The sequence below is a fragment of the Periophthalmus magnuspinnatus genome, chromosome 4, assembly GCF_009829125.3.
Source record: "Periophthalmus magnuspinnatus isolate fPerMag1 chromosome 4, fPerMag1.2.pri, whole genome shotgun sequence".
NCBI lineage: Eukaryota > Metazoa > Chordata > Actinopteri > Gobiiformes > Gobiidae > Periophthalmus > Periophthalmus magnuspinnatus.
In genome coordinates this window covers 30,487,399-30,515,315 of record NC_047129.1, presented here as the reverse complement: position 1 = coordinate 30,515,315, position 27,917 = coordinate 30,487,399, and the positions used below count along the sequence as shown (strand labels likewise).

The following is a 27,917-nucleotide window of genomic DNA, read 5'->3' as shown; positions in this document are numbered from 1 at the left end:
AAAAACTGTTCCTGCTATGTTGCTCTTGAAAAAGGGTGTGTCGCTACTTGCAAGTATTGAAGAGGAGGCGGTGCCCGACCTAAAGCGAACTATCGCCTCCCTCCTCATCCGCATTCAGCTGCCAGTTTACTACCTCTGCCTAGAAATATTTACTTACTAGGCTACTACTACTACTCCTACTACTAGTATTAGGCAAAAGGAATCTATGAAAACCCCTGCGTCATTTGATTTGCAGCGTGCGCATAGAAACTCACTTTAAAACACCAGGACTTGTTTCCAGAGCAGAATTACGCAGTCTGGGTCGCTTCCTTTGCGTCTTTTCCTAAGCATTTTTGCCTTCTTAGCGTTTTAGGTTTTAGGTTTTTGCTTTTTTTATTGTTTAAAATGTACCAGTCTTTGCGGAAGTTCTTTTTCACGGATTGTCATTGCGCACAAGATGCATCCAAAACGTACGAGGAGCTGTTCGCCAAACTGGACACGAATAAAGATGGAAAAGTGGATGTGTCTGAGCTGCGAGAAGGCCTGGCCGCGATGGGGTTCAAGGCTGGAAAAGGAGCCGCACAGGTAAAGAGGCAACTGCGCTACGGGAAATGCGTAAAAGCGATACAAATATGGCGCAAATATGAGGGAATTTATGGAAAAAAACAAGTTATGGAATCCCGAAAACTCGCAAACTGCTGTAGCACAAGCCTATTCCTTAAACGTGGAAGGCTTCATTGCCTTGTTTCCATGGAGATGTTTTTTGTTTATTTACCTTGAACATTACACAGTGTGGCATTAAATGTATCTGTTGCCATGGAGTCCAAGTAAAGGATGCTACCAAGCCAAGTTACACGTTAGAAATGTGGAGATGTTTTTCTAGCTATTACATTAGGTTATATATATATGTCTAAAGCTCCACTGTGGAACATTCAGACAGACAATGACATCTCCATGGAGACGAGCATGTGGCATATCCTCCAGAAAAGTTACAGAGAGCATGTTTAATTCTTTATGTTGCATCTTAGGGTATTGTATTGTAGATATAATTGTGGTTTTATAAATAGCCCGTCAATCACATCAAAGTGGATCCATCCGGTTGTTCCTGGTTTGAAATTAAAATACAAATGGGAGGAGGACAACTGTTCAGATAAGTTAGGCCACTGCAATAAACGTAAAAGTATTTGCTACTACTGCTACTATTGCTACTACTACTACTACTACTACTACTACTACTACTACTACTACTACTACTACTACTGCTGCTGCTGCTGCTGCTGCTGCTACTGTTGCTGCTACTACTATTACTGCTACTAGTACTACTACTACTACTACTACTACTGCTACTACTAAAAGAAGCACTGGGCTACTACTGCTTCTACTACAATGCAACTACTACTTGTACTACTACTTTTGATAACCCTTCAACTACAACAGCAACCTTACAAATACTACTTGGCTACTACTACTACTACTATTACTATTACTGCTACTGCTGCCACTACTACTACTACTGCTACTACTACTACTACTACAACTATTACTACTACTGCTGCTATTGCTACTACTACTGCTGCTACTATCGCTACTGCTCCTACTACTTCTACTGCTACTGCTACTACTACTAAAAGAAGCACTGGGCTACTACTGCTTCTACTACAATACAACTACTACTTGTATTATTACTTTTGGTAATCTCTCTACTGGTACAACTACCCTACAGATAGTACTCGGCTGCTACTACCTCTACAACTGCTACTGGCAATTTTGCTACTTTTACAGCTTTTACAACTTTTACTACTTTTACTACTACTTTCTCTAGAAGCAGCCAGACATTAGACATAACACAAATATAACCAATAATTAGTATTTTGTATTTTATAAAGTAGGACATTTGAAGTAGAGCGTTGGTTAAAAAATCATGTTTTTGTCACTACAAGGAGCTCATTGTCAAAACCAAATTAGGTCAAACCAGAACAACTTTGCATCATCTTAATAACCTTCATACTGCATGTTGTTTTTATTATTATTATTAGGAACAGAATACTTAAGTTGGATTCAAATACTACAGAATAAATATTGCAGTTAAAGTTCTCAGGGAAACCTCTTCATTCATGTGTCACTGTTGTATTTTTTTAAACGTGCATTACTTCATTTCTACTGTTGTTCTGTTGTTTCCTCATCACAAACAGACCTGGAATTTTGTTTTATTCACACACAAACCTGCATATTTAGCCTGAGCTCTTCTCTCAAACTGAAAACACTCTGTTCCACCTTGTGATGTCATCATGTGGTGATACAGGAAGTGCTCCGATGCGTTTTTAAACTCCACACACCTTCATTTCTAGAATCATTTTAATAATTTCAGCCCTTGAATTGACAATCTTTACTGAACTAAAGGTAAAAAGTAGCTGTTAAATTGAAAACCACCACTTGATGACATCACAAGGTGCAACGGAGCATTTTGAGCTTTGGAAATGTAGACAGAAATAATAAAGTGCTACTCAAACATGTGTGAATGAAACAAAACACAAATCCAGGTCTGTTTTTGATGAGATAAGAGCATTATAACCAAACAGAAAACACGTACGACAGGCTCAAAATGCAGCACAAAAACATTAAAGAACAAAAAAACGTTACACAAATAAATATAAACCAAAGTGTAAATGGGATTTCCTTTACTAAATATGTCTCAAAGTTCACACTGGGACGGGTGCTTTGGCGTTCGAAGGGTCCCACCTGTGCTGTCCAAACAGTTTTACCCATTTCCTGCCTGATAACACTGAAGTCACTGCTTTAACAAGGCCACTGCAGGAATGTGATACACTCTGACACACTGGTCATTAACTCATTACTGTCTCATATCACGTTATTAAGCCGACTTTGTCCTCTGGGGTTTCTCTGTCCTGCCCGACCTTATAAGGCAAAAACATGGATCTGACTGAACAAAATCGATTAAATAGGTCAAATTCCAGCACAAACGGAGGAAGGAGAAGAAATAACCAATATAGATGGGTTTATACTGTAAATTTCGGACTATAGAGCGCACCTGAATATAAGCCACGAAAGCTAATTTTTAAAAGGCAATCAGTTTTGTACATATAAAAGCCGCAGGTTTTTATGTTGTAACATGAAATATTTACACAGAAGGATGGTACAAGGAAAGTTTTTTGTTAGTTTTTTGTTTGTTTGTTTTTTAATTTTTAAACTGTGCCTGAAAATCGGCAGTATGGCACCGACACGGGATGAACACGGGATGAACACGGGATGAACACGGGATGAACACGGGATGAACACGGGATGAACATAGCTGCAGGTTTAGAAAATAAAACAGCACCAACAAGAGCCTTCTGCTTTTATTTCCTCTCAAAGCTTTTTTCGTCTTTTTACATTGACTTAAGTTCTTCCCGCTACCGCAACATCGGTTCATTGATGCTGAGCTTACATGCAGTGGCTCTATTTCCTTCTTTAATGGTCAAATGTACGTGCAGTGGCTCTATTTCCTTCTTTAATGGTCAAACGTACGTACAGTGGCTCTATTTCCTTCTTTAATACCAAACGTACATGCAGTGGCTCTATTTCCTTCTTTAATGGTCAAACGTACGCGCGATGGCTCTATTTCCTTCTTTAATGGTCAAACTTACGTGCAGTGGCTCTATTTCCTTCTTTGATGAACAGATCCGTTGCCTCCATCTTAAAAGCTTCATCATTTTCATTTCTTTGCGTGTTTGATGCACAAAATGACAGTTCAAAATCAAAAATAGTGTCTTCTTCAGCGTATAATCTTTCCCCAAGTGTGTCTCACTTTTGCACACGTTTAACACACAAACCCTGCATATTTAAGCTGTGCTCTTCTCTCACACAGAAAACGCTCTGTTCCACCTTGTGATGTCATCATGTGGTGATACAGGAAGTGCTCCACTGTGTTTCTAAACTCCACACAGCTTCATTTATAGAATCATTTGGATAATTTCAGCCCCGGAATAGCCAAACTCTTCTGAACTAAAGGTAAAAAGCAGCTGTTGACTTTCAAACTACCACTTCATGACATCACAAGGTGGAACAGAGCGTTTTGAGCTTTGGAGATATCGACAGACTAATAATAAAGTGTTACTCAAACATGTGTGAATGAAACAAAACACAACTCCAGATGTGTTTTTGAGGAGGTAGCAGTATTATAACACGACTTAAACCTCACAAGAGACAATTTTGTGTAATATAGGACCTTTAAAAGTACTTTATAACACGAGCGGAGGAGTTGTATTTACATGTTTTTGTGTATAACTGTTGCTGTTAGAATAAAGAAGAATAAAGAAATCTAGAAAAGAATAATAATAATAAAGAAATCTCTATTCAAATATGGGTTAAGTTAGTACATTTGAGCACTCTCTCCTGTTGCTTGGAGCTTTGTTGTGTGTAGGATTATTTTTATATCTACAAGTTTCCTCGTTTTCCTAAGCGATGAGTCAAAAGTGGCAAACGGTTCCCTTTTTCCAACCCGCACATTAGTTTTTGGTTAATCCGTTCATCATTCTCTCTTTTTTGTTAAATCAAGATATGTTCATTGTTTGCAAATGATCAAATACAACTGAAAACTAATAGAACAACAACTGATAATAAAAAAATACACAAAAATAAAGAAAAGAAAGAACAAAGTGTAAAGCGAAACCCACAAAAAAATAAATAAGAAACCCACGCACCCAAAAATCTATCAAAAATGACGGCTGGATTTGATCAGTTCAAATCACAAACATTTATTCCCTGACAAATACAATCTAATACAGAGCTCTGGGTCAGACCGTTGGCCCAAACAGTCGTAACGTACGCGGGACTTAAGCCAGGCGCTCTCCCTTGACCCAAAGGTAAAAAAACAACAATCATGAATGCACAAATAGTACGCTGAGCAGGTGCACGTCTTGGTTCCTCCTTCGAAACTTTGTTCACGTCTCCCGGACACTCCCGACTGTCTGTTTTTCGGCCATGAGTCGTCTCCGGCTGTTTTATCTCTGTAAAGGAGTTTCTGCAAAGTACCCAGCTGCCTCCCGTTATGCAGAACACACAATGCTGCATTTAAACCGCACTATTATAACGATTTCAGTGTTTAAGCATAAAAACAGTGTTCAAATCAATGTGTGACTTCATCAAACAGTATTCAAACTAATATATGAATTCAGTGTTTTCATATATATGTGTGATCCAACTAAGAAGCTTTATTAGTTGATATATCCTTCAGCGCACAGGTAGAATATTTACACCAGGTGCTGTATTTATTGCTGGGTATAACTGTAGGAAACAACCCCATGTCTTCTCAAATACATTGATATTTAGTTTGAATGTAAAACTATTTCTTTCTAGCTTCAGACAGGACATGACATCCTGTAGCCGCTGTAAATGTGAAGGAGGGTTCGTGTCCTTCCACCTGAATAAAATAGCCCTCCGTGCCATAAGTAACGCAAAATATTTTTTTGTGGCACTAAAATGTACAAACATGATCATCCAAAACACCAAAAAGGGCCAATACAGTGTTCGGTTCCACCTTAAAATTGAATATCTGGAATATGTGAGTGTTAAAACTGTTCCTCCAATAGGTTTGCAGGTCTGTTTATCATTCTCAATCATAAAACTCTATCTGAATAATAAAATACATTCTAGTGTTTTCACCATACTCATATTTCAAACTCGATTTCGATACTTGGTTCATTTCTGTCCTGTGAATGTGACTTTTAGTATCGATATCTGCACAAATTAGTATCTAGTTTTGATACTTGTACAACAGCACATTAGGATAAAGTTTGCATCAAATAAATGAAATTCTTGTATTAACCTCCTGAGACCTGGTGTCCTCATCTGTGGACAACACATTTTGGGTTGTTTAGGCCACAGTGCAAATTTTTAGAAGAACAGCAACAGGAACATGGTCAATTTTGAATATTTCTTTATTTATTTTCAATTTTAATTTATTTTAATTAATTTATTTTTTGTATAATTTTTTATTTTATTTATTTATTGTATTTAAATATATATATATATTATTTTACTTATTTTAAATTTATTTTTATTTATTTATTCATTTATTGTATTATTTTTTTATTTTATTTAGTTTTTTCAAATTGTATTTTATTTAATTTTTAAATTTTTTTTATTTAATTTTTTTTTTTTTTTTTTTTTTTAAGGCATACGTCTTCCTGCACCTGTCAGCAGCACAAATGAGACACATTGTTCCTAGAGGCACAATTGTTTCTCATTTTGTTTTTTACACAAAATGTATGTGTTCAAGCACTTAATAGTTTTTGCAAATAAAGTCCCGCAAGAGCTCGGGTCTCAGGAGGTTAAACGTTTATTTTTCTGTCTTTTTCAGAAAATCGTTTCCTCCGGAGACAAGGACAAAGACGAGGGCCTGGACTTTGAGGAGTTTTCCAAATATCTGAAGGAACACGAGAAGAAGCTGCGACTCACGTTCAAGAGTCTGGACAAAAACAACGACGGTACGAAATCCACATTAAGGCTCCACACAGGTTTAGTTTGACCTGAGAGACGGGACGTATAATGACTCAAGTTTTCAGTTGTTGTGGCCAAACCTTCTTGTTAAAACTCAGAGCTGGTCCTGGTTAGTTCTGGGATGGGAGACCAGGTGACACAGTGATGCAAACTGTTGTTGTGTCCTTAAAAGAGACACTTTATCCACATTGTCTTGTATGAATGTGGTGCCGGTGAGTGACTTTTGGTGGTGGTGTTCGGAGGAGGAGGAGGAGCCGTTGCCGCAGAGTTGCAGCCTTGCGTCCATCAGTCTGTGCCAGGGCAGCTGTGGCAACAATAGTAGTTTACCACCACCGAGAGTGGAGTGAATGAATAAGAGAGTGGTCCCTACGTTCTAAAAATAACCCACAATAAGCGAAATCTGTGAAGTATCAGCTTTATTTTTCTTAATTATTCTCTTCAAATATTTGCAGCTGTAAAACTTCTCACCACACACTTTATACACTTTTCCTGGTTTGGACCTGGTTTAGACCTGGTTTAGTCCTGGATTAGACCTGGATTAGACCTGGTTTAGACCTGGTTCAGACCTGGTTCAGACCTGGTAAAACCCCTCACCACACACTTAATACACTTTTCCTGGTTCAGTCCTGGTTTAGACCTGGTTTAGATCTGGTTTAGACCTGGTTTAGACCTGGATTAGACCTGGTTTAGCTCTGGTTTAGACCTGGTAAAACCCCTCACTACACACTTAATTCACTTTTCCTGGTTCAGTCCTGCTTTAGTCCTGGTTTAGACCTGGTTTAGACCTGGTTCAGACCTGGTAAAACCCCTCACCACACACTTTATACACTTTTCTCACACAGGCATTAACATTTTCTCACATTTCAAATTTAACAAGGTTGGATGCACAAGAAATTATATAAATAGTGACTCACACGTATTTCACAATTTCTCTGACCGCGCCTCTTTTGTCTGTAGTGTCTTTTTCCACTGAAGGCCTCGGTGCAGGGGTCTTTTTCCGAGTCACACTGCGATCCAACGTTTATGTAAATTTGTCTGAACACATGTACTGTACAGGAGACACGGCACAGAGGAGACTGATGGACAATGGTCTACAGTCCAACAGCCAATCAGGACAAAGAACACAACGCACGTTCATACGATGTAAAAAAGCATGAAAAATTGCACTAAAAACATCCGCGAAAGGTGAACCGCGATATAGTGAGGGACAACTGTACACCGTAAAGCGCTTTTGGTGTCTTGAAAAGCGACAGTAGCTCAGTTGGTAGAGCGTTTGTCCACTGATCTGAAGGTTGGAGGTTAGATCTACTGCCCCACAGGTTGTCGGCATGATTCCAGCTCCCACAGACGAACGTGTGAACGAATGGCTGAGCGGCTCCTTGATGTAAAGCCCTTTAACGGCGGAAAAGCGCTGTATGAAAACCATGTGACCATTTCTCCTTCACCACTATATAAATATAAACCATCCTTTCAGTCTCCATGGAGATAAATACCAGCAGTTTTATGCCATTCTGTGGAGGATTACAGCCAAAGGAACAACATTTCCATGAAAACGAGCGGGTGGGAGCCGTCTTTTAGGCCAAATAAGCGTCAGGTTTATGGAGATGCAAGCCCGCTCACAGACACAATGTTTTTTCCAGTGAAATAAATCCGACTCACACAAAAACAAGCTTTATTTTCATTCTTACAAACTGCCATTTAATCTGAAACAACAGCAAATATATTTAATCTTCCATGTTATCACGTCTGTTACATATGTTTGTGTTTTTTGTCACAGGTCAAATCGATTTCATGGAGATAAAGCAGTCGCTGGCCGATCTGGGTTTGGACATCAGTAAAGAGGAGGCGGAGAAGATTCTACAGAGGTAATGAGATGAAAAGACACATAAAAGTTTACGGATTAAACACACGCTGTGCATTAAGACGTCACGGTGTCGGTCCAGCTCATTTGTAGCTCATAAACTTTACAGTAAAAACGTCATCAATAAGAAGATCTGCTCTATTGTGGGCGTGAACCAGTGTGACAGACAGATAAGAGGCGGCGGGACACCCATTCTAAGCATTTCACTCAACAATAGACACAAGCTCATATACTCTGTACTTTGTTTAATAGTATTACAGTAGCTACGTAGGCCACAGTGATGTACAACCAGGTAAGACTCTGACAAATACAATCATTTAACACCTATTGATTCTCCTTTTTAGCTTTGGAATAAACAGTATCATAATATGCAAAGGCCCAGTGTAGTGAACGTAGCAAAGTACAAGTGTTAAAGTACAAATTTTAGGTGTTAACGTGGATATATTTTACTTTTACTACATTTAAAAGCAGGTATCTTTACTTTCTACTTCATTACAGTTTTGTATAAGACTGAGAAGTAAAAGCATTATTCATTTTGTCTGTAGGCTTGTCACGATAATAACTATTTAACTTGTTCAATATATGAAACCTGGAACACTCAGTATTTATCGTGAGTACTTTTTATTTGCAAAACTGGGAAGATTTTGGGTATTTTTGTTGCAATATGATAAGATTTGAGCTGTAGAGGGGTGAAAAAGTCTCATTTCTGGCTAATTATTGGTACATTCTGGTGTTTATTTGTTGCAGCTCATGTATTTTAATGAAACAGTCGTTTTAAATAGTGACATAAAGTAGTTTCAGTAGTATCGTTTATCTGTAGCGATATATCGAGCTTCACAGCGTGCTATTGTGACTGGTGTAATTGTCTGAGAGCTGCTGATAAAACTGCTTTATTTTTAACATGTTTATAATTTAAGCAAACAAAAATAATTGAACAAATTGAAAAAAATCTGACAAAATTCAGCACAAATCTTTATCACAATCACAATCATTTGAACATCTCAGAATCTGCAGGAAATACTTTTACTCTTTGCTCTTTAAGGACATTTTTAAACAGGTAATTTGACTTAAGTTGATTTTTTTTTCACGTGATACTTTTACTTTTACTTGAGTATTTCTTGCTCCTGTAACTGTACTTTTACTTACGTAACAAGATTGTGTGCTTCTTCCACCAATGACTTTTATTTTATTAACTCTATCCATGTGGGAATCAGTTATTTATTTGTATTTCTCATAGATTTCTGTTAGACTACGATGGCTATTCAATAATAATAATAATAATAATAATTGACAATACTTATAAATAGGCCTGTCACAATAACATATTTTGAAGTTTGATAAATGGCTGAAGTAAATATAGACAATAATACTGAAATAACTAATTTAAAATAGTTTCTGCCACTGACACAAAAACCCAACAGCAGATTTAAACCACAAAAACTATTCTAAATCTACAATATTGTAAAAAAAAAACATGAACTGCAATAAATAAACAGGAGAATTAAACACTTTGGCTCATTACAGATGCAAACTAACGACTATAGATGTTATCAATTCAACCTTTTACTCCTTAAATCTTTTCATGTCGCCAAATAATAACAACAGAATTTCCCAGTAGCGCAAATAAATCGTACACATGATAAATATTGACCCCAAAAATATTGTTCTAGGTTTCATATACTGGATAAGTCGATAAAGTGATTATTGTGACAGGCCTAATTATAAAGCGTTGTATAATCAGGAAGTACACCGTTGGCATGTTAGTTGTTATTAGCTTTACTCTCATGGGAAAACTCCGCTCTGGTCTGTGAAAGTTGTGAAAAGTGCTTATAAACTCATCGCGGTGAATAATTTAAAATGAATTAGTTGTTTTTCACATTTTTAAGACTGTACAAAACGGGTACAACACCTTTTTAACAGGGTTTTTATTAAAGATCTAGGCAAATTACACAGATGCTCAATTAATTATGCATTTATTTATTTTGAAATGACTTATTACTCATTATTTTTCTAGTATTTTTTTTTTCTGATCAGATTTAATATGACCTAAAAGTGCTGTGACAAGCAATGACCAGCAGGTGTCTCACTACTAAAAGAGCTCAGTCTACAGTTATACTTTAGTAAACAGGACAGGACGACGTTTGGCCATTACAGACAGAAAAAATAGATCATATTTGAAACAACATATTTAAAACAAACAAATATAGGCCTCTGTGTTTACATTCACATCAGGCACTGTTTATTTTAGAGCTGCTTTTTACTTTAGGAAGTATTTGTTTAAACATATTCGCTTTCCAATGTCGTACAGAGCTGAAGAATATGACATTACAAACTCGCAGTCGATCATTTTAACCAAGTTTAACCTTTTTCTGTGGCAGATCCTCTCAGTTTTTAACAGAGTGTAAGATTAAACTTTAAACCCACCTCTTCTCCCTGGCATTTAACACTAGCTACACAGGATATACAGGTGTTTTATTTGTACTTTTACTATGTATTTAATGTGTTATAAATGTGTTATCTGCACTTTGGTCACCCGAAGTGGTTTTAAATGCGCTATAGAAACTAATTTGAGTTGATTTGAATCGAAAAGTCCTATTGTGAGCCTGTTCGACTCCTAAAAGAGTTTAAAATAACTGAATCTATTGTAATTAAGTTTGTTTATGCAATACACTTGATTTTGTCATTAAAATACATGCATTTCATCAACAGAATGGGCAGTTGGTAGTTACAAGTACTGCAGTAAAAATGCATTTCATATATCGCAGAATAACATGTGAAATATATAGATTATTACTGTATAGGGTATCTAGGGATTACTGCTGTTCTGAGCCATGTGTCATATTTAAGTAACATTACCGTATTTTCCGCACTAAAAGGCGCATCGGAATATTCAATGAATGGACTATTTTAAAACAAATTTCATATATAGGGCGCACTGCGTTATAAGGCGCATAGAATATAAACTACTGTAGTATCTGGGGTTATGCATGCACGAGATGGAGCTGCGCTAAAGGGAATGTCAATAAAACAGATAAGTCAGTCAGTCAAACTTTATTAATAGAATAAAAAAAAAACGTTCTGAAAACTTTGTTCACTCACAAAACAAGTTAATGCATCACAATATAGTAACTCTCGAAATAGTGCAACGCAATAACAATAACTCAACGTTGTTCAAACGTTAATGTCCATATTCACAGTATCTCCCAGCCTTGTTTAGTTGTAAACACGTGAAGAAGTAAAGCCTCACTTTTTCAATTGATTCCTCATTCACGAATCAGTCGAGTTCTTCCTCTTCAGTGTCTGAGTTGAACAGTTGGTCGAGCTCATTCAAAGTGCACGATTCTGTCTCGTCAAAATCGCCATTATCCGTGTCGCTGCTGTTGTCTTAACAGTTCAGTGACAATTCCTGCCTTCGTGAAACTCGGACCACAGTTGAGACTGATATATCAGCCCAGGCATCCGCGATCCATTGGCAGATTGTGTCATATGTCGCCCAGCGCTGTCTCCCCGTTATCCCTATAGCGTCGGATCCTATCGTCGCCGTTAGACTTGCGGGACTTTCCAGCAGCGTAACTCCGCGCCCAGTCGTGCTCTCATGTAAATTCAAACAGCGTCTCAAAGCGGAGACACGGGGCTGTCTAAATATTTTACCGTCATTACATTAATCTGCCTCTGTTGTCCTGAAGGTGTTGAATGAGAGCGCGGGGCTGCGGGGATTTTCCCAGTCATTTATTCGATGCGTAAAAGAAAAAATACGGATGGATGTGTAAAATAGAAGTAGTTGTGTGAAAAAATGCAGTAAGTTCTGATACTTCATTTAACATGATTTTTATGGCTAAAAACGAATAAAAGTCTAGGTCTAGGTGAGCTGTACTGGCCCATAGTGTGCTCAGTCCTTAAAGGGTTATTACCGCTATTACTTCGACGCCTCCTGACTACGGGTGTCATAATTGACCAATATTGATCCATATATAAAGCGCATCGGATTATAAGGCGCACTGTGGGTTTTTGAGAAAAAATTAAAGGCTTTTAGGTGCGCCTTGTAGTGCGGAAAATATGGTAAGTGACATTCCCCGGTGTTGGGCTGCGCAATATTACGAAAAAAAGCTTCCTTATATTAATTTTTGATAACATTTTAATTTGTTGTTTTTAAATCATTAAAGAAACGGGATCAAATGCAGTGGACAAATGCTATCTCGCAGCATGCTAGCTAGCTCACAATGTCCCTAAAGCTAATGATAACTTCTATTAAAAGCATAAAATATAAAATAAGCAACCTATTAAACTACTCTTGTTTTTTATATGTAGATTATTTCAGTTTGTGGTGTCATTTTAACATTTTTCATGCGTCAAAATTAGCATTAGCATTAGCATTGAGGCGGAAACACCTTCCTTTCTAAACGCAGAAGTGTCCTCATTTGTTTAATCTTTAACATGTTGTCAGTCGCCTTCAAGTCACTGTCCACCGTCTCTTCTTTAAATATCTGTTCATTTTAGCGTGACTCTGCAAAAACCTCATCGAGATACGGTTGGACAGGAAGTAGTGACGCTAACAGTGAGTTTGCCAGGCGCTATAGCTAACAGACTAACGTTTTGCTGATCAATTAATCTCACAGTTATCATTAAAACAAACCCAGGCTGAATGTTAATGATTAGAAATGACTGAATTGATCGATGGATGAATATTTAAATTATTTTTGAATTATACCAGCCGAATTGTGTGTGTTTGTTGCAGTATCGATGTGAACGGCACCATGACTGTGGACTGGTCCGAGTGGAGAGAGCACTTCCTGTTTAACCCGGCCACAAACCTGCAGGAAATCATCCGCTACTGGAAACACTCCACGGTGAGAGACTGGAAAACGGGGAGAACGTCAGCATTGATCACACACTCCTGAAAATGTGTTCTTTAAATCCATTTTAGCGGCGTTTGCTAATGTGTGCATTGTGTCTCTGTGGTAAATGAACGTTCATCCATAGACATACATGCACAACCCTCCAGCGTGATCTCACTACAAGTCATTCACAGAGTTGTTATAGAGATGATGTCACTTCCGGGTCCAACTAGAAACTTCACAGTTGATTTGTAGCTTTGTTTTTGGTTTTATTCATCAAACGAGAGACAGCTACCTTCAAAAATCGTATGTTCAACTACAAATTGTATCAAATATGTAAATAATTTAGTAATAATCTAGCATGACAGAGCGTGTGTCTCTCACAAACTGCCGGTCATCGCTAACTTAGCCTAGCCTAGCTTCTTACATCAACCTCCCGCGTACACTTTTTGGCCGTGTCTCAGTTAGACGGTTTCACACTTTGTCGGCTGCATTTGAAGGAAACTTATGTCACTTCCGACGCATCAAGGCCTGTACCTTTTCACATGCCCCACGATTGCGGACGACAAATGTGCCCTGCGTTTCTAGCGTTTCCACGGAGATTGGCATTGAACGAAACATGAATCCGAGCAGACTTTTCTTGAAATTATGTAATACTAGAAACACGTGGGGAAAAAAACTCACCTTGAACGTTATATTTGCCTGTTGATATTCAAAGGGAAAGATTAATCCTTTACTTCGTTATTATTTCGGTGTCCATTTTAAACATTTAGCTCATTAGTCAGCAGACGTCATGGTTGCTAGGCGATGTAACGTAAGCGCGCAGATAGCGGTTGACGTACGCTCCTTGGTGACGTGGTCCAATCTCATTTCGGCACGGCCTTTGCAGTCGACGGAGGATACATGGAGTACCACCCTTTGACCGCCGGGGACTTCGAACGGTACCTTGAGGTGCGCAACCGACGAATTTAGACGCAGCCCTTGTCGCAGCTATAAACATAGATCTGTGCTTATGAAACCGTGTTAGCTTTAAGTGACTATCGTCGTCTTTTAACGTCACAAGTGCTGTCAAAAAAAAAAAAAAAGAGGACATTGTAAACATGTTCATTGTTTTCTGTCTCAGTTTCGCCCATACGAAGTTCGCGCTAGTTCAGAAAATCAAATTTTCATTCATTTTTCCTGTCGTTCAAAGGCATCACCGACGCTAACAGCTACATGCTAACTAATACCCATAAGTTAGGTGCTTTAAGTCCAAAATGCACAATTAAAATGAAAGATTTGGTGAAATACTGTAATAACTTTGCGATTTATTAAGTTTTTAAGATATTTTTTTCTTTTTTTAGTAAATTCTACGGGAAAAATAAATGAGAAATTTACTTCTAGAAATCACCAAAGAGTCTCAGTTTGCGTTGGCTTTAAGTTTTATAGTGGAGTCATGTACTGAACACACACAGCACAACATAGAACTGAATTTTTACTTCATTTCTGTGTTTTTGTTCATTACCGTCTCCTTTTGGCTGCGTGTAAACATCAGGTGTTGTAGATCCCCATTGGACGAGTGAAAGTTGTGAATGAAAGCGACAGCCTGTTACCGGATTTAGCGTCGGTTTGGCAGTGACACTCGGAGTCTGTGCCAGGATCAGAGCTTCATTCACAAAGTCAGACCATGTGACGCTTTTGAAAAATGCAATGAAAACGAAACCTGAAAATGTGTTAATTTGTATTGATCATAAAGATTTAACTGCAAAAAATCACTATAATCCACTGATAAAACTGATTAATTGCCCCAGAGATTCAATTCATCGAAAATAATTGTGACAAATTGTTGTTTTTTTTGTTTTTTTTCTGCCTGGATATTACAAAAGAGTTGCGCACAAGTTTACAGATGCACTATACCTTTGTTGGTAGAGGGTACACCACCTCATTGTCTCCGTGGAGATGTTATTTTGCCCGGGAAAGTTCCACAATATGACATTACACTTTTTAACTTTTTGCATTTATTCAATTACAAGTGTTTTTATTGCATTAAATTACATTTTTACTGTGAGCGGTGTCGCCTATCCACAGACCTGACATGTAAGTCAAATGGCATCAAATGGTGGCACACTTGTTGCCATGGAGATGTTATTGCTTTGTCCGGAAGGTTCCACAATATGCCATTACACCTTTCTACTTTTTGCATTTATTCAATTACAAGTGTTTTTGTTGCTTTAAATTACTTTGATAAAACATTCATTCTTACTGTGAGCGGGGTTGCCGATCCATAGACCTGACACGTAAGCCGGTTGGTGGTATGCTTGTCGCCATGGAGATGTAATTGGTAAATAATTGTAATGCCATATTGTTGAACCTTCCAGGCAAAACAATAACACGTGTTTTTATTGCTTTAAATGACTTTGATAAAACATTCATTGTTATTGAGCGGGGTCGCCAATCCACAGACCTGATCTGTAAGCCGGTTGGTGGTATCAAATGGCATGCTTGTCGTCATGGAGATGTTATTGCTTTGCCTGGAAGGTTCAACAATATTGCTTTACACTTGTTCACCTTACATTCATCCAATTACAAGTGTCTTTATTGCTTAATCTTCCAAGGCTGACATACTTAGCGTGCTCTCCTCTCCACCGATCTGACCTGTAAATTGGTCTAGTGGCTACATTTGCTTGTATCTATGGAGAAGATTAATGCCATACTTGGAAACATTCCCTGCAAAGCAATAACATCACGATCAGGCGTCCCGGAAAGTCACACGTTGCAGCTTTCACACATTTTTGCTCCAGTGAAAGTCGTTGCCGTGACTTGAACTCGGAAACTCCGGTCCAGCCAGTGTCTAATCCCCGACGTCAGCGGAGATTAGCTAATTTAAAATGCTCCTCTGAAGGGATTAACTCAAGGAAGTACGGCAGGAACAGAAGCGGCAGAGGAGAAGTCAGAGAGCGCAGTGCAGCGTCTCCAAACGTCCCAGGAATCTGTTGATCTATGGCAGAGACGGAGAGGATTTTAAATGGAGTTTTTTTCACTTTTTGGGACAAACGTGTTCGCTATGTGACCGGACAGCTGCTCAGGATCGTGTGAGGGACTTGGGGGGGGACGTCCCGTATGCGAGGATGCAGTCTCAGTCTCAGCTCAGAGCTCACAGGACTTTGCTCATCGTGGACTTTGAGGACGATGGACTTTTGTACGAAGTGGAAGTGGAGATGGTACAGTCACTTTATGTTTAATAATTGCAGTTATGCGTGTCACGATAACACATTTTGAAGCTCGATGTATTGCTAAAGTAGATACAAACGATAAACGATAATATTGAAACTGACTCTATAACCTTAAGGTAGGTTTAGGACCAAAAAAAACACTCTAAATGTACAATACGGTTAATAAACTAATGAAAACATAGACAAATGAAGCTCTTAATAGTACGTTTGTGTCTATAATTAGTTATTTAAGCTCAAATCTTATCGTAGAACAGAAAAATAACAAAATATTCTCCATTAGTACAAATAAAAAGCACGAAACCCCACGATATAATAATATGGAACCCCAAAAATGATTGTTCCATGTAACATCTAACACATTTTTAGCCTCAATCCGCGAATTTACATGCATTTTTCCAGAACAGAGTCACGTGTGAACGAAACCAGATCTGATTTACCTGCGTTTTTGATCTGGCAATTTCCCGGGTAAATTACCAGGAATACGCAGGGGTGGGATTCCCTAAATTCTCGGCATTTCGTCCGGGGTTGAGGCTTAACGTTCCATGACAATCAAAGCGAACTAACATTTTTATGGAGAGTGAGTTTCATTATGAGCAGATGTAAATATTAAGGTTTAGTGGCATTAACGGTGTTTTTGTGATGTGTTAAATACAGTTAAATGATACGTTTTATGTGTAATTTTATTTTGTCTGAATTACAGTTCAGTTTTGCCAAGGTTTATTTATTTTTTAATTTATTTATTTGATTGGGACGGTGCTAATGAACATACATGATACAACATAAATGTAAACACACCGGATTATAGCTAAAGTCTAAATTTCATCCATTGTTCCAAGCGCTGGGGTCACAAAAGGGCCAAAATTAAAATTGCACATTACACTCATTGCACAGATTCCTAAATTGCACATTACATTCATTGCACAGATCCCTAAATTGCACACTACACTCATTGCACAGTTCCCAAGTTGCACATTCCTATTCCTATTCCATATTTTGCCCAAACATTCAAATATGTCTCTACAGAAAAGTTAAAATCACATTGCCGCTTTAAATAACACAGGTTTAGTTTGATCATAACCAGTTTTTAATTAAAATAACTTTAGGGGACATTCTCTCAGGGTTACAAATCCATCCCAAAACCCTAAACTTTCCTGTTCCTAAACCTAACTCTGATCCTACTCTTAACCTGATTGTCTTTTTACATTTTTTTTTCCCCACAAAGGTCATCCAAGCGCGTCTGACCAATCCCAACAGAATGCAATACAATGTGAAGTCTCGCCCCCGAACCAAACGCCGAGCTTTTAGGACGTCCCATGTGCGGATGACTTGTGTGTGAATACAGCCAGAAAATTGTCAGTACTGCTGCTTGGTTTTTCCTGGTTAAATCACGTGTTTACGCCCCATTCTGGTCCAGTTTAAATGCAGCAGTTTGTTGCAGAACAGAACAAACCCGGCAGTTTTCCTGGACCTGTATGTGAATCAGTTACCATGGCGACACGATGCACACGTCCAAGAAAAACTACAAAATGGATTTAAACAACACATTTTCAGGAGCCTGTGGTCAATGCGAGCGTCAACGGTACTGCTGGGTTTCAGATGACGTCACAACATTATATAAGTCAACATTATTTAATACAGATGGGCAGAGTTAAAATTATTATTGTTAAAATCTTTTTTTTTTTTTTTTTTGCTGTAATACACAAAGTTAATGTCTAGTCACTAATAGAAATGATCAGGTTCTACATTTGTGAATTTACTTTTTGGATGTTTTTATGACAAAGTACAATGTAATTAATAGGAAAAACTGGCTCTTGCGCCCCCATCTGGCAGTATGACGTCATTATACTCTAAAATCTGTAAAGCACAAATTGTTTAAGGCGTTTGATTTACAACAAATAGGGTGAAAGTGACTAGATTTTGACAGTAATGAGCGTCGTCGGGACTTTGTTGTTTACTTCTCACAGCTCCTAAATAAAACATGAAGAAATACTTAATTCATAATGAACAAATAGTTAATTAAGAGTGATTAAACGCCTTAACTGTTTAATTAAGCCTGAATTCTGCGTTTTCCTGCTGTAGGTGCTGGACATCGGGGACAGTCTGACCATCCCGGATGAGTTCACGGAGGAGGAGAAGACCTCGGGGCTGTGGTGGAAGCAGCTCTCTGCAGGAGCCATGGCCGGAGCCGTGTCCAGGACGGGGACGGCCCCTCTGGACAGGATGAAGGTCTTCATGCAGGTCAGAGATGCTCGTATGGAAGTGTAATAAATGGGACTTTATTATGAATGGAAAAGGTGTATCAGAGTAAATAGAGAGTAAAGACGTTTTCCTCTGTAAAAACTCAAAACATCTAAATATGAAAGAGCTGCTGCAGTCTAGTTACAAATATAAACGTCTACAACTAAATAAAGTGGTGCAAGGGAATGAAGTAAAAGTAGTAAAATACTGTACTTGTATTTTAAGGTATCTTTACAGTGGATACTTTTTACTTTTACTTGACTACATTTGAGAGCAGTATCTGTACTTTCTACTCCACTACATTTTTGAACAGCATTGAAAAGTAAAAAGTACTTTTCATATGATTTGAGGGACTATTTTTACCATGTTTGTGGAAACATCCTGACTAAAGTTTTCGAGTTCGAGCTTCAGCTTTGAGCAAAACAAAAATAAATCCACAAAATTCATGAGAAAAATTAAGAAATTGATTTGTATTGCAACTGTTGACCAAAATATGTGTCATTTTGTGTTTTGTGTTTAATATCACAATATTAAACACAAATTAACACTTTACTTTACCTTTTACACTGACAGTACATTTTTAAACAAGTACTTAAGATTAAACTTCTACTCTGGATCAGACCTTGACGACTGCGAGATCACACAGAATACTTTTACTTGAGTAACTTTTTACCTTTGTATGTGTACTTTTACTTTACTCACATTTATCAGTGACACAAACTTTGGGATCAGACACAGCTGAACTGAACCTTTCTCTCCCGTAATGTTTGAGTCTGTGTGCTGAGACAATATTGAGTTTGTGGTCGAAAACTACAGCTCCGTGGACAAAGAAAGACAAAAAAAAAGCAAAGAAACATTTTGTCTGTTGTGTTTCCCATAGCTCTGCCTCAGTGTCAGAATGTAGAGGGACATAACATCTATATTCACAAAAAGCGAGTTTACAAAACGTTAAGGGGCAAATTTATTTTTATTTTTAAAAACAAAAGCTCATGATTTTGACAAATATAAGATTATGTAAACATTATAAAAAATTTGAGCTAGTTTTTCGCCTATTTGCATGATTTTATTTTATTTTTTTTCCAGGTTCGGTCCATTTTACAGCCCTATAGATCACGTATAAATGTGTTTATATAAATAGTCTATATATATTTATAGTGTAGTGAATATGTTTGTACTTATTTATGTATTATTTCTTGTCTGGATCTTTATTTATTTATTTAATTTGATAGATTTTTAAGGTTTTAAGACACCAGAAATAAAGTAGAGTTGATAAACATTGAGTGAAAAAAACAAAAAAACAAAAAATATTCTGAACAATTTGGAGTTGGCGAGAACAATCCAACAAAAAGTCCTTCTGTGCATCAAAATGTTAAAAAAGATGGAACAATTATAAGACTATGATTGTCACTTGTACCGTATATGTTTTGGCATCTTTTGAATGTATTTTCGCCATCGTTGCTCAAAAATATAAACCATTTAAAGTCACTGAAACGTTACTTACGGCAAATCGATGCTTGAATTTGACTTTGGGAGGCCCGGATTGACTTTGCCGTTTATTATCTTATTACGACTGCGTGTAATAACGTGTGACATGTGCACTGTCAGGTCCACGCGTCCAAAAGCAACAAGATCAGCCTGGTGGGCGGGTTCAAGCAGATGTTAAAAGAGGGCGGAGTCACGTCTCTGTGGAGAGGCAACGGCATCAACGTCCTCAAGATCGCCCCGGAGACGGCCATCAAGTTTATGGCCTATGAGCAGGTTTGTGACGTTTGACTATGAAGCGTGATCAAACCGAAGGATGTTTTTACTTTTACTGTTAATTTAGGTGTTAGAGTTCTTCTCTCAAACAGAAAACACCCTGCTCCACCTTGTGATGTCATCGTGTGGTGATACAGGAAGTGCTCCGCTGTGTTTTTAAACTCCACACACCTTCATTTCTAGAATTATTTGGATCATTTCAGCTCTGGAAATGCCACTTATCTCTACAGAACTAAAGATAAAAGGAGCTGTTGACTTGAAAACGACCACTTCATGACATCACAAGGTGGAACAGAGTGTTTTGAGCTTTAGAGATGTAGACAGACTGATAACAAAGTGTGAATGAATGAAACAAAACACAGCTCCAGGTCTATTTTTGAGGAGTTAACAGCATTATAGCATGACAAAACGCTCATAATAGTTAGTTTTGTGTAATATAGAACCTTTATAAACAAGTAATAAATAAATATAATACAAACTATGAACCAGATACTGATATTGTTCTTAGTAAAGATTGAATTGAATACGTTCTGCAAAGACTAAATTCACAATTCACAAGGTTTTCTTTTGTATAAATACTGCTAATCCTGTAGTTGATCGGAAAACAAGCACTTTTCATATACTGGAGACACATCATTGAGATATTGGAGTGGATTTTGGGTTTATTTCCAACTGGTTTTAGTCGTGGGATCTGTCAACTAAAAGCATTTCCATGTCATTCTGCTTTTCTCATAATCACAGGGACCAAAACAAAACAAAAAATGACCACAAACGGCTTTTGCTGGGTTTTGTAACGGTGAAATTGTGAATAAATCCACATTATTACCATCAAGGAGTTGCAATAAAACCTGTTGTTATGTGGTGTGTGCAGTACAAGAAGCTTCTCTCCAGTGAACCCGGGAAAGTCAAAACACACGAGAGGTTTATGGCCGGATCTTTGGCCGGAGCCACGGCGCAGACGGCAATTTATCCCATGGAGGTGAGAACGAAGTCGAACCAATCGGATCTGTTCATATCACTCAGGGGAGACGACTGTGAGGCATTTCAAAATCATAAGTGGGACTAATTATTGGTCTAAACCCAGAACTACACCTGGACTAAACCAGGACTAAACCAGGACTAAATCAGGTCTAAACCAGGACTAAACCAGAACTAAATCAGGACTAAACCAGGACTAAACCAACACTAAACAAAGACTAAACCAGGACTAAATCAGGTCTAGACCAGGACTAAATCAGGTCTAAACCTGGACTAAACCTGGACTAAACCTGGACTAAACCTGGACTAAACCTGGACTAAACCTGGACTAAACCTGGACTAAACCTGGACTAAACCTGGACTAAACCTGGACTAAACCTGGACTAAACCTGGACTAAACCAGGACTAAACCAGGACTAAACCAGGACTAAACCAGGACCAAACAAAGTCTACAGGGAAAAAGGACATTCTGTTACTATATCGAGGATTAACATCAGTCTTGCAAAACACGTCGTATCAAACGCCCCAAGAATAGTTTCATTATCTCAATATGTTTAAGATGCACTATGTAACTTTTCTGGTGGAGAGTCCGTCGCTTGCTCATATCCATGGAGATGTCAGGACGCATTCACAGCAATAAAACAAAGAGACGTTAGGAGATGTATTTACTGTGTCTTATGAACTTGTCTTTAAAAAAAAAAAACGTATTGTGAATGTTAAAAGAAGACGAGATCTGTGGAGAGTCGAGCCCGAGAATTCATGTCGTTAGCAATAAAGAACCTGTAGTTAAATAAACACAAGATGGAGGTGTTTAAATTCCGTATTATAGAATGTTCCAGGCAAAGCAGTAATATTTGCATGGAGAAGAACAGGTTACGGACACACCACCTGAAAAGTTACACAGTGCAGAAACATTTATTTAAAATTAGGGTTTTAATTTGCATGTGATTTTATATGTTTTGATTTGTTGTATCTAACTATCTAAGTACGTATAAAACTCCAGAGGCATTTTAAAGGAGACATACTGCACTTGTGTCTGATATAAAGTAATAATCTGTGACAGCTGTGGATCATTGTGCTGTAATTTGCACATTTTAAATCACAATATTCATCTAAAACAACGTAATAAAAGAAACAAATCCGATGACTTCCGTGTTAGAAAACTGTGGTGTCCAATGGGAGCTGATGTCGCCGTGAACGTCATCGCAAGAAAGAGCAGAGTAGCTGTCGGCGCCCCCTATGGACAGATGTAGATCACACTAGCGAGTAGCAGATTTAAAAAAAATTTGCACCAAAATGACTACACAACACTGCCAAATCCTACGTGTATCATCTGGGAAAGGGAGAAAGGAAAAGAGGAAAAAAGAAGGAAGAAAGGAAAGGAAGGAAAAAAAGGGACGAAAAGGAAAAAATAAATAAAAGAGGATGGAGACTCAACCCTGAAACTGATAAAAAGCGATTAAAGATGACTCAAACATGCACGGATCGCTCCAAATACAAAGTAAAAGCTGAAGTTAAATCTCTCAGCTCGATAAAACGTTGAAGTTGTGACAGATTTAACTTCGGCTTTTACTGTAGATCAGACCTGGACGACTGAGGGATTACGCAGACGACTCCAAATACGACTCCGAGAGCGTAAATGAGAGGAAGAAACGACTATAACACGATTAAAATCTCTGAAAAGTCAATGATCTGCTTTTAAGAATTTAACTTCCACACGTTGCCACCAGCTCAGATTTCATTTAAACTACTATATCATCATTTGACCTTTGCCTTTCCTGTTTTGAGGTGATGAAAACCCGGCTCACGTTGAGGAAAACCGGGCAGTACTCGGGAATGTTCGACTGCGCCAAGAAGATCCTGAAGAGAGAAGGAGTGAAAGCTTTTTACAAAGGCTACGTCCCAAACATCTTAGGCATTATCCCGTACGCCGGCATCGACCTGGCCATCTACGAGGTCTGTTCAAACCTACAATTTTATGAAGAGTTTTTCGTTTTTCTGCATTCGAAAGATAAAATATTTACCTTTGAATTGTTTAAAAGGCTCATAACACGCGATTTTCTGATCTGTTTTAACGTTTCCTCGTCACAAACAGACCTGGAGTTGTGGGTTTTTTTTTGTTTCATTCACACATGTTTAACGCACAAACAAACCTGAGTTCTTCTCTCAAACTGAAAACACTCTGTTCCACCTTGTGATGTCATCATGTGGTAAAACAGGAAGTGCTCCACTGTGTTTTTAAACTCCACACACCTTCACTAGAATCATTTGGATCATTTCAGCCCTGGAGTTGCCGATCTCTACTGAACTAAAGGTAAAAATGAGCTGTTGATTTGAAAACTACCACTTCATGACATCACAAGGTGGAACAGAGCGTTTTGAGGTTTGGAGATGTTACAGACTAATAATAAAGTGTGAATGAAGGAAACAAAACACAACTCCAGGTCTGTTTTTGAGGAGGTAACAACATTATAACATGTTTAATAGGCAATTTAATATATAACATGGGATTTTTTTATTGCTATGGTAACAGAACACTCCCAATTCATGCATTAATGTGATATTCTATGACACTGATATTTCTTTAAGACAATGATCCAAATTAAATTCAACGGAGTAGCACTTTTCTGTTAAATAGTCCACCATCTGCGCATCTCCATGGAAATGTTATTGCTTAGCCTGAAATATTCCACAGTATGACATTATTGCTGAAAAATACATTGTAATTCTTATCGTTTGTAACTGAAAAATCTGCAGCATTATCGCGTAAGTGTGGTCGCTTTTCCACAGATCTGACCTGTTACTTGTCTTGTCACGGAGATGAACGTGTTTAAAATCATACTGTGGAACATCCCAGGCGGAGTTTTAACCTCTCCATGGAGACGAGCAAGTAGTAGTAAAGTAAATAAATAGTAGTAGTAATTAAATCCCGTCTCGTTTTCTGCTCCAGTCCCTGAAGAACATGTGGCTGTCTCGTTACGCCAAAGACACGGCCAACCCCGGGGTCCTGGTGCTTCTCGCCTGTGGCACCATCTCCAGCTCCTGTGGGCAGATCGCCAGCTACCCCCTCGCCCTCGTCCGCACACGCATGCAGGCGGCAGGTACACACAGACTTAAAGCAACACTATGTAACCTGCGCTCTTACTGTTTAAAAAAAGTGAGCTGAACCTGTGTTTCCGGAGCCTTAACGTGCAGATAAAGCAGAGTTTTTTTTTTAAAGTACCACCTAAGATAATATTTGGGTTTAGATCTGGTGTTGTACTCGGAAAACAAAGACTATATCAGTTCAAAATTAGGGCTAAACAATTGTCTAAAATGATAGTAAATCATGAATAAAGTCTTTCTATCCCATCCATTTTCTTCCGCTTATCTGGGGCTGGGTCGCGGGGGCAGCAGTCTGAGCAGGGACTTTCTAAATATTGATTAATCCAAAGGTGCTCCCTGTGGTGGTCCCCGAGTACGACCATAGGGAGCAGAGAGACGTAGCAGAGTTCGAGAAACAGTGATGTGTAGAGGACATATAAAGGAGGAAAGTTTTTGTCGTTCTCAGTAAATGGACAGGTCAGGCCTCACGTGAAAGATTTTCCAGTTCAGATTTCACTCATTGAGCTGCAGAGGCTCCACTAGCGTTGATTAATTGGGGTTTAGGTAGTGACCATTCAGATCAGACAGAGCACTTTTACGTTTAAACCACAGACCGTGTATATAAATGGATATAGCTAACCTGCTAGCATTCGAAACAGGAAGTGATCATGGGCGCACTTCCGGCTCCATTGCTGTCAAAACTGTCCCCCCGCTGCGCTCAGGGTCGACATTTTATTCTTAAAATGTTCGTATTAACCCGCTCTAGAAGACCCTGCTGTTTTTATTTCACTATTGTGTCTGTTCATATCAAGACATGAACGTTAATAACAGACAAATAAGCGCCTTCTTTCCCTGATGTCGTTTCTGCTAGCGTTAGCAACAGGTTTGACTGACAGTGCTGCTAAGCTTCAGGTCCCTGCTAAACCAGCCTCACTCCTGATTGGCTCTTTGGTTGCTATGATACTTGTGGTCGGAATTCCAAATATGAAACTCGGCTCCAAATTCGCCGCTGTAACTGCAAGAGTCGTTTTCTTTTGGCGATGTTGTTGACTGGTGAGAGGTTATGATTTTCCACTTTATCTGGAGTTTTTATGGTGCCGCAGAGACCGGAATCCTGCAGAATTTGATGGAATATACTTTTCTTTTCTTTCCAATGAAATGTTTTTATGGCACAGAAAATCATTTGAATCTTAAAAACACAAGCGTCGATGAGCTTTGACTGGACGCACTCACTCACTCCACTTCTTTATACAGTCTGTGGTTTAAACAGATGAATTTCAACCCAAATGAGAGATTCGCGTGAGGCTCGTTCTTGCTTTACGATTAACCACGCACACTAACGTAACGTCCTCTCTCTCAGCGTCTGTGGAGGGCTCGGAGCAGATGCCGATGGGCCGGATGGTGAAGAAGATCGTGGCGAAAGAGGGATTCTTTGGACTTTACCGCGGGATTCTCCCAAACTTCATGAAGGTTATCCCAGCTGTGAGCATCAGTTACGTGGTCTACGAGTACATGCGCTCAGGCCTGGGTATACAGAAGTAACCGACCAATCAGGAGCCGAGGAGACATCACATGTTTACCCCTTTTACAAAGATTCAACGGAGCCATAATAAATCTGTCGTTTTTTGTTTTTTTTTACATTTTGAGGTTCTACGTGTTGTTTACAAAGAGCAGCTTTAAAATGAAATGTGTGGCTCGAGTCGCCGTAGTCAGTGTAGTAGTGAGTGTTTGTAAAAAAAATATTAGCAATGTACAGTTAGTTAAAGCCCCATCGCGTAACTTTTTAACTGAAAAATAGACTTGAGGAAAAGTTTTTTGTTTTTTTTTTCATTTTGGATGTTTTTTATTCCATTCAAATATGTGTCCGTACTGTGCGTGGGCTTGCATCTCCACAAACCTGACTATTATTTGATCTCTTCCTGCTTGTTTCCATGGAAATCTTGTTCTTTTGGCTAAAATATCCCACAGTATGACATAAAACTCCACAAAAAAATGTTCTGAAGCGTGGTTTTAACTTTATATTTCCATGGAATCGTGCAGGTGACGTGCCACCTCCAGAAAGTTACGCGGTGTGGCTTTAAACTGCAAAATACAAGTGATTTATGAGTCATTTTGAATAATTATAACACTATACGTTAGTGTTTGTTGGTGTTAAAAAGTCCATGATGCACCTTGTCATGGTTTATACACAATTATTTAAACTTTTTAGAGCCACTATTGGACGACACTTTTTATTTGTTGTAATTAGAGATCGACAGATACGGGGTTTTTCACGATGCAGATTGTTTAAAATCCAGCTCTGCCCATACATAACAATGATTTAAATGAATGTAAATTTACTCCAAACTCACTCACAGCTCTTTTTTTTTTTACCACAAACCTATAAAAAAAGCTGTTTTATGCAGTTATTTCTTGCACTAAAACTAAATGTCGCCCTCTGCTGGACATTTAATGCCAGTGATGGGAAGAAAACTTGGAAAATGTATTTACAAAAAACTGAAAACCTGCATTAAAATGGATTTTGCAGCATATTCTGATACAGAGTCCAAACAGAGTACTGGGTTGTGAACATTTTGAACACTTTTTACGCAGAGTTGCATTTAAATTATATCGTAAACACACGACGTAGGATTAAAAATAGCTTTATATCTCTTTCACCGTTTGTTCTGTATTCATTTTTCAGTGATCAGAGAAGGAAAAATCTCACATGTCTCACTACAAGAGCTGTGTTTATGCTTTTTCTCACTGATTTTGTGCAGTTTGAAGCCAAAATATGCCATCACTTACCGTCATGTATTTCTTTTATTTTAGGAAAGTAACTCTATTCTGGCCCAGTTACTTTTTTACTCAAAATTAGTATTCAGAAAATGTATAGCCGAGGTGCTAAAAAGGGCAAGCGAGTGCTAACAGGAGGTATTACACTGACTACGGAATTGTACAATCATATTTCTATATTTGTAACAAACACAACTTTTGACACGTGTTTCAACCAAAGTAATGAACCTGGGAAAACGTAATATGCAATTAGTTAAAGAAAGTGTAGTAAAGACGTCCAAAAGTTAAACGTTTTGTTTAAAAGTTTCCATTTTTGAAGGTTTAACGGGCCCGTATTATGCTATTTTCTGATCTATGTTGTAATGTTGTTTCTTCATCACAAACATTTCCAATCTCTTTGAGCTTTGGAGCCGTAAAAGGCGACTTAAACACACGTGAATGAAACAAAACACAACTCCAGGTGTGTTTTTGATGAGGTAACAACATTAAAACATGACTTAAACATCACAAGAGTAAATTCTTCTTAATATAGGACCTTTAAAAACCAGAAAACAAACGTGCAATACTGTATTTCCATCTAAATGCTGTTGTTTGAGGTGGGCCATATTTTTAACGTGCCTTGTTATGTCATTGTCCCTATGATTATAAAGCCTTTGGTTTGTTAGAAAATGTTTACTTTAATAAAAATATTGACATTTT

The 27,917-nt window shown here is 38.2% G+C and overlaps 1 protein-coding gene across 1 annotated transcript; it reads left to right on the top strand.

Annotated features, from left to right (window-relative positions):
* The first annotated feature begins 93 nt into the window (after window positions 1-93).
* LOC117370174 (calcium-binding mitochondrial carrier protein SCaMC-1-like) lies at window positions 94-27,917 on the top strand. The gene is made up of 10 exons (XM_033965558.2): window positions 94-564; window positions 6,338-6,464; window positions 8,255-8,342; window positions 13,074-13,185; window positions 18,465-18,623; window positions 20,229-20,381; window positions 21,253-21,360; window positions 23,148-23,315; window positions 24,310-24,460; window positions 25,804-27,917. The coding sequence occupies exons 1-10, from the start codon at window positions 385-387 to the stop codon at window positions 25,983-25,985; spliced, it is 1,428 nt and encodes a 475-aa protein (XP_033821449.1). The 5' UTR covers window positions 94-384; the 3' UTR covers window positions 25,986-27,917.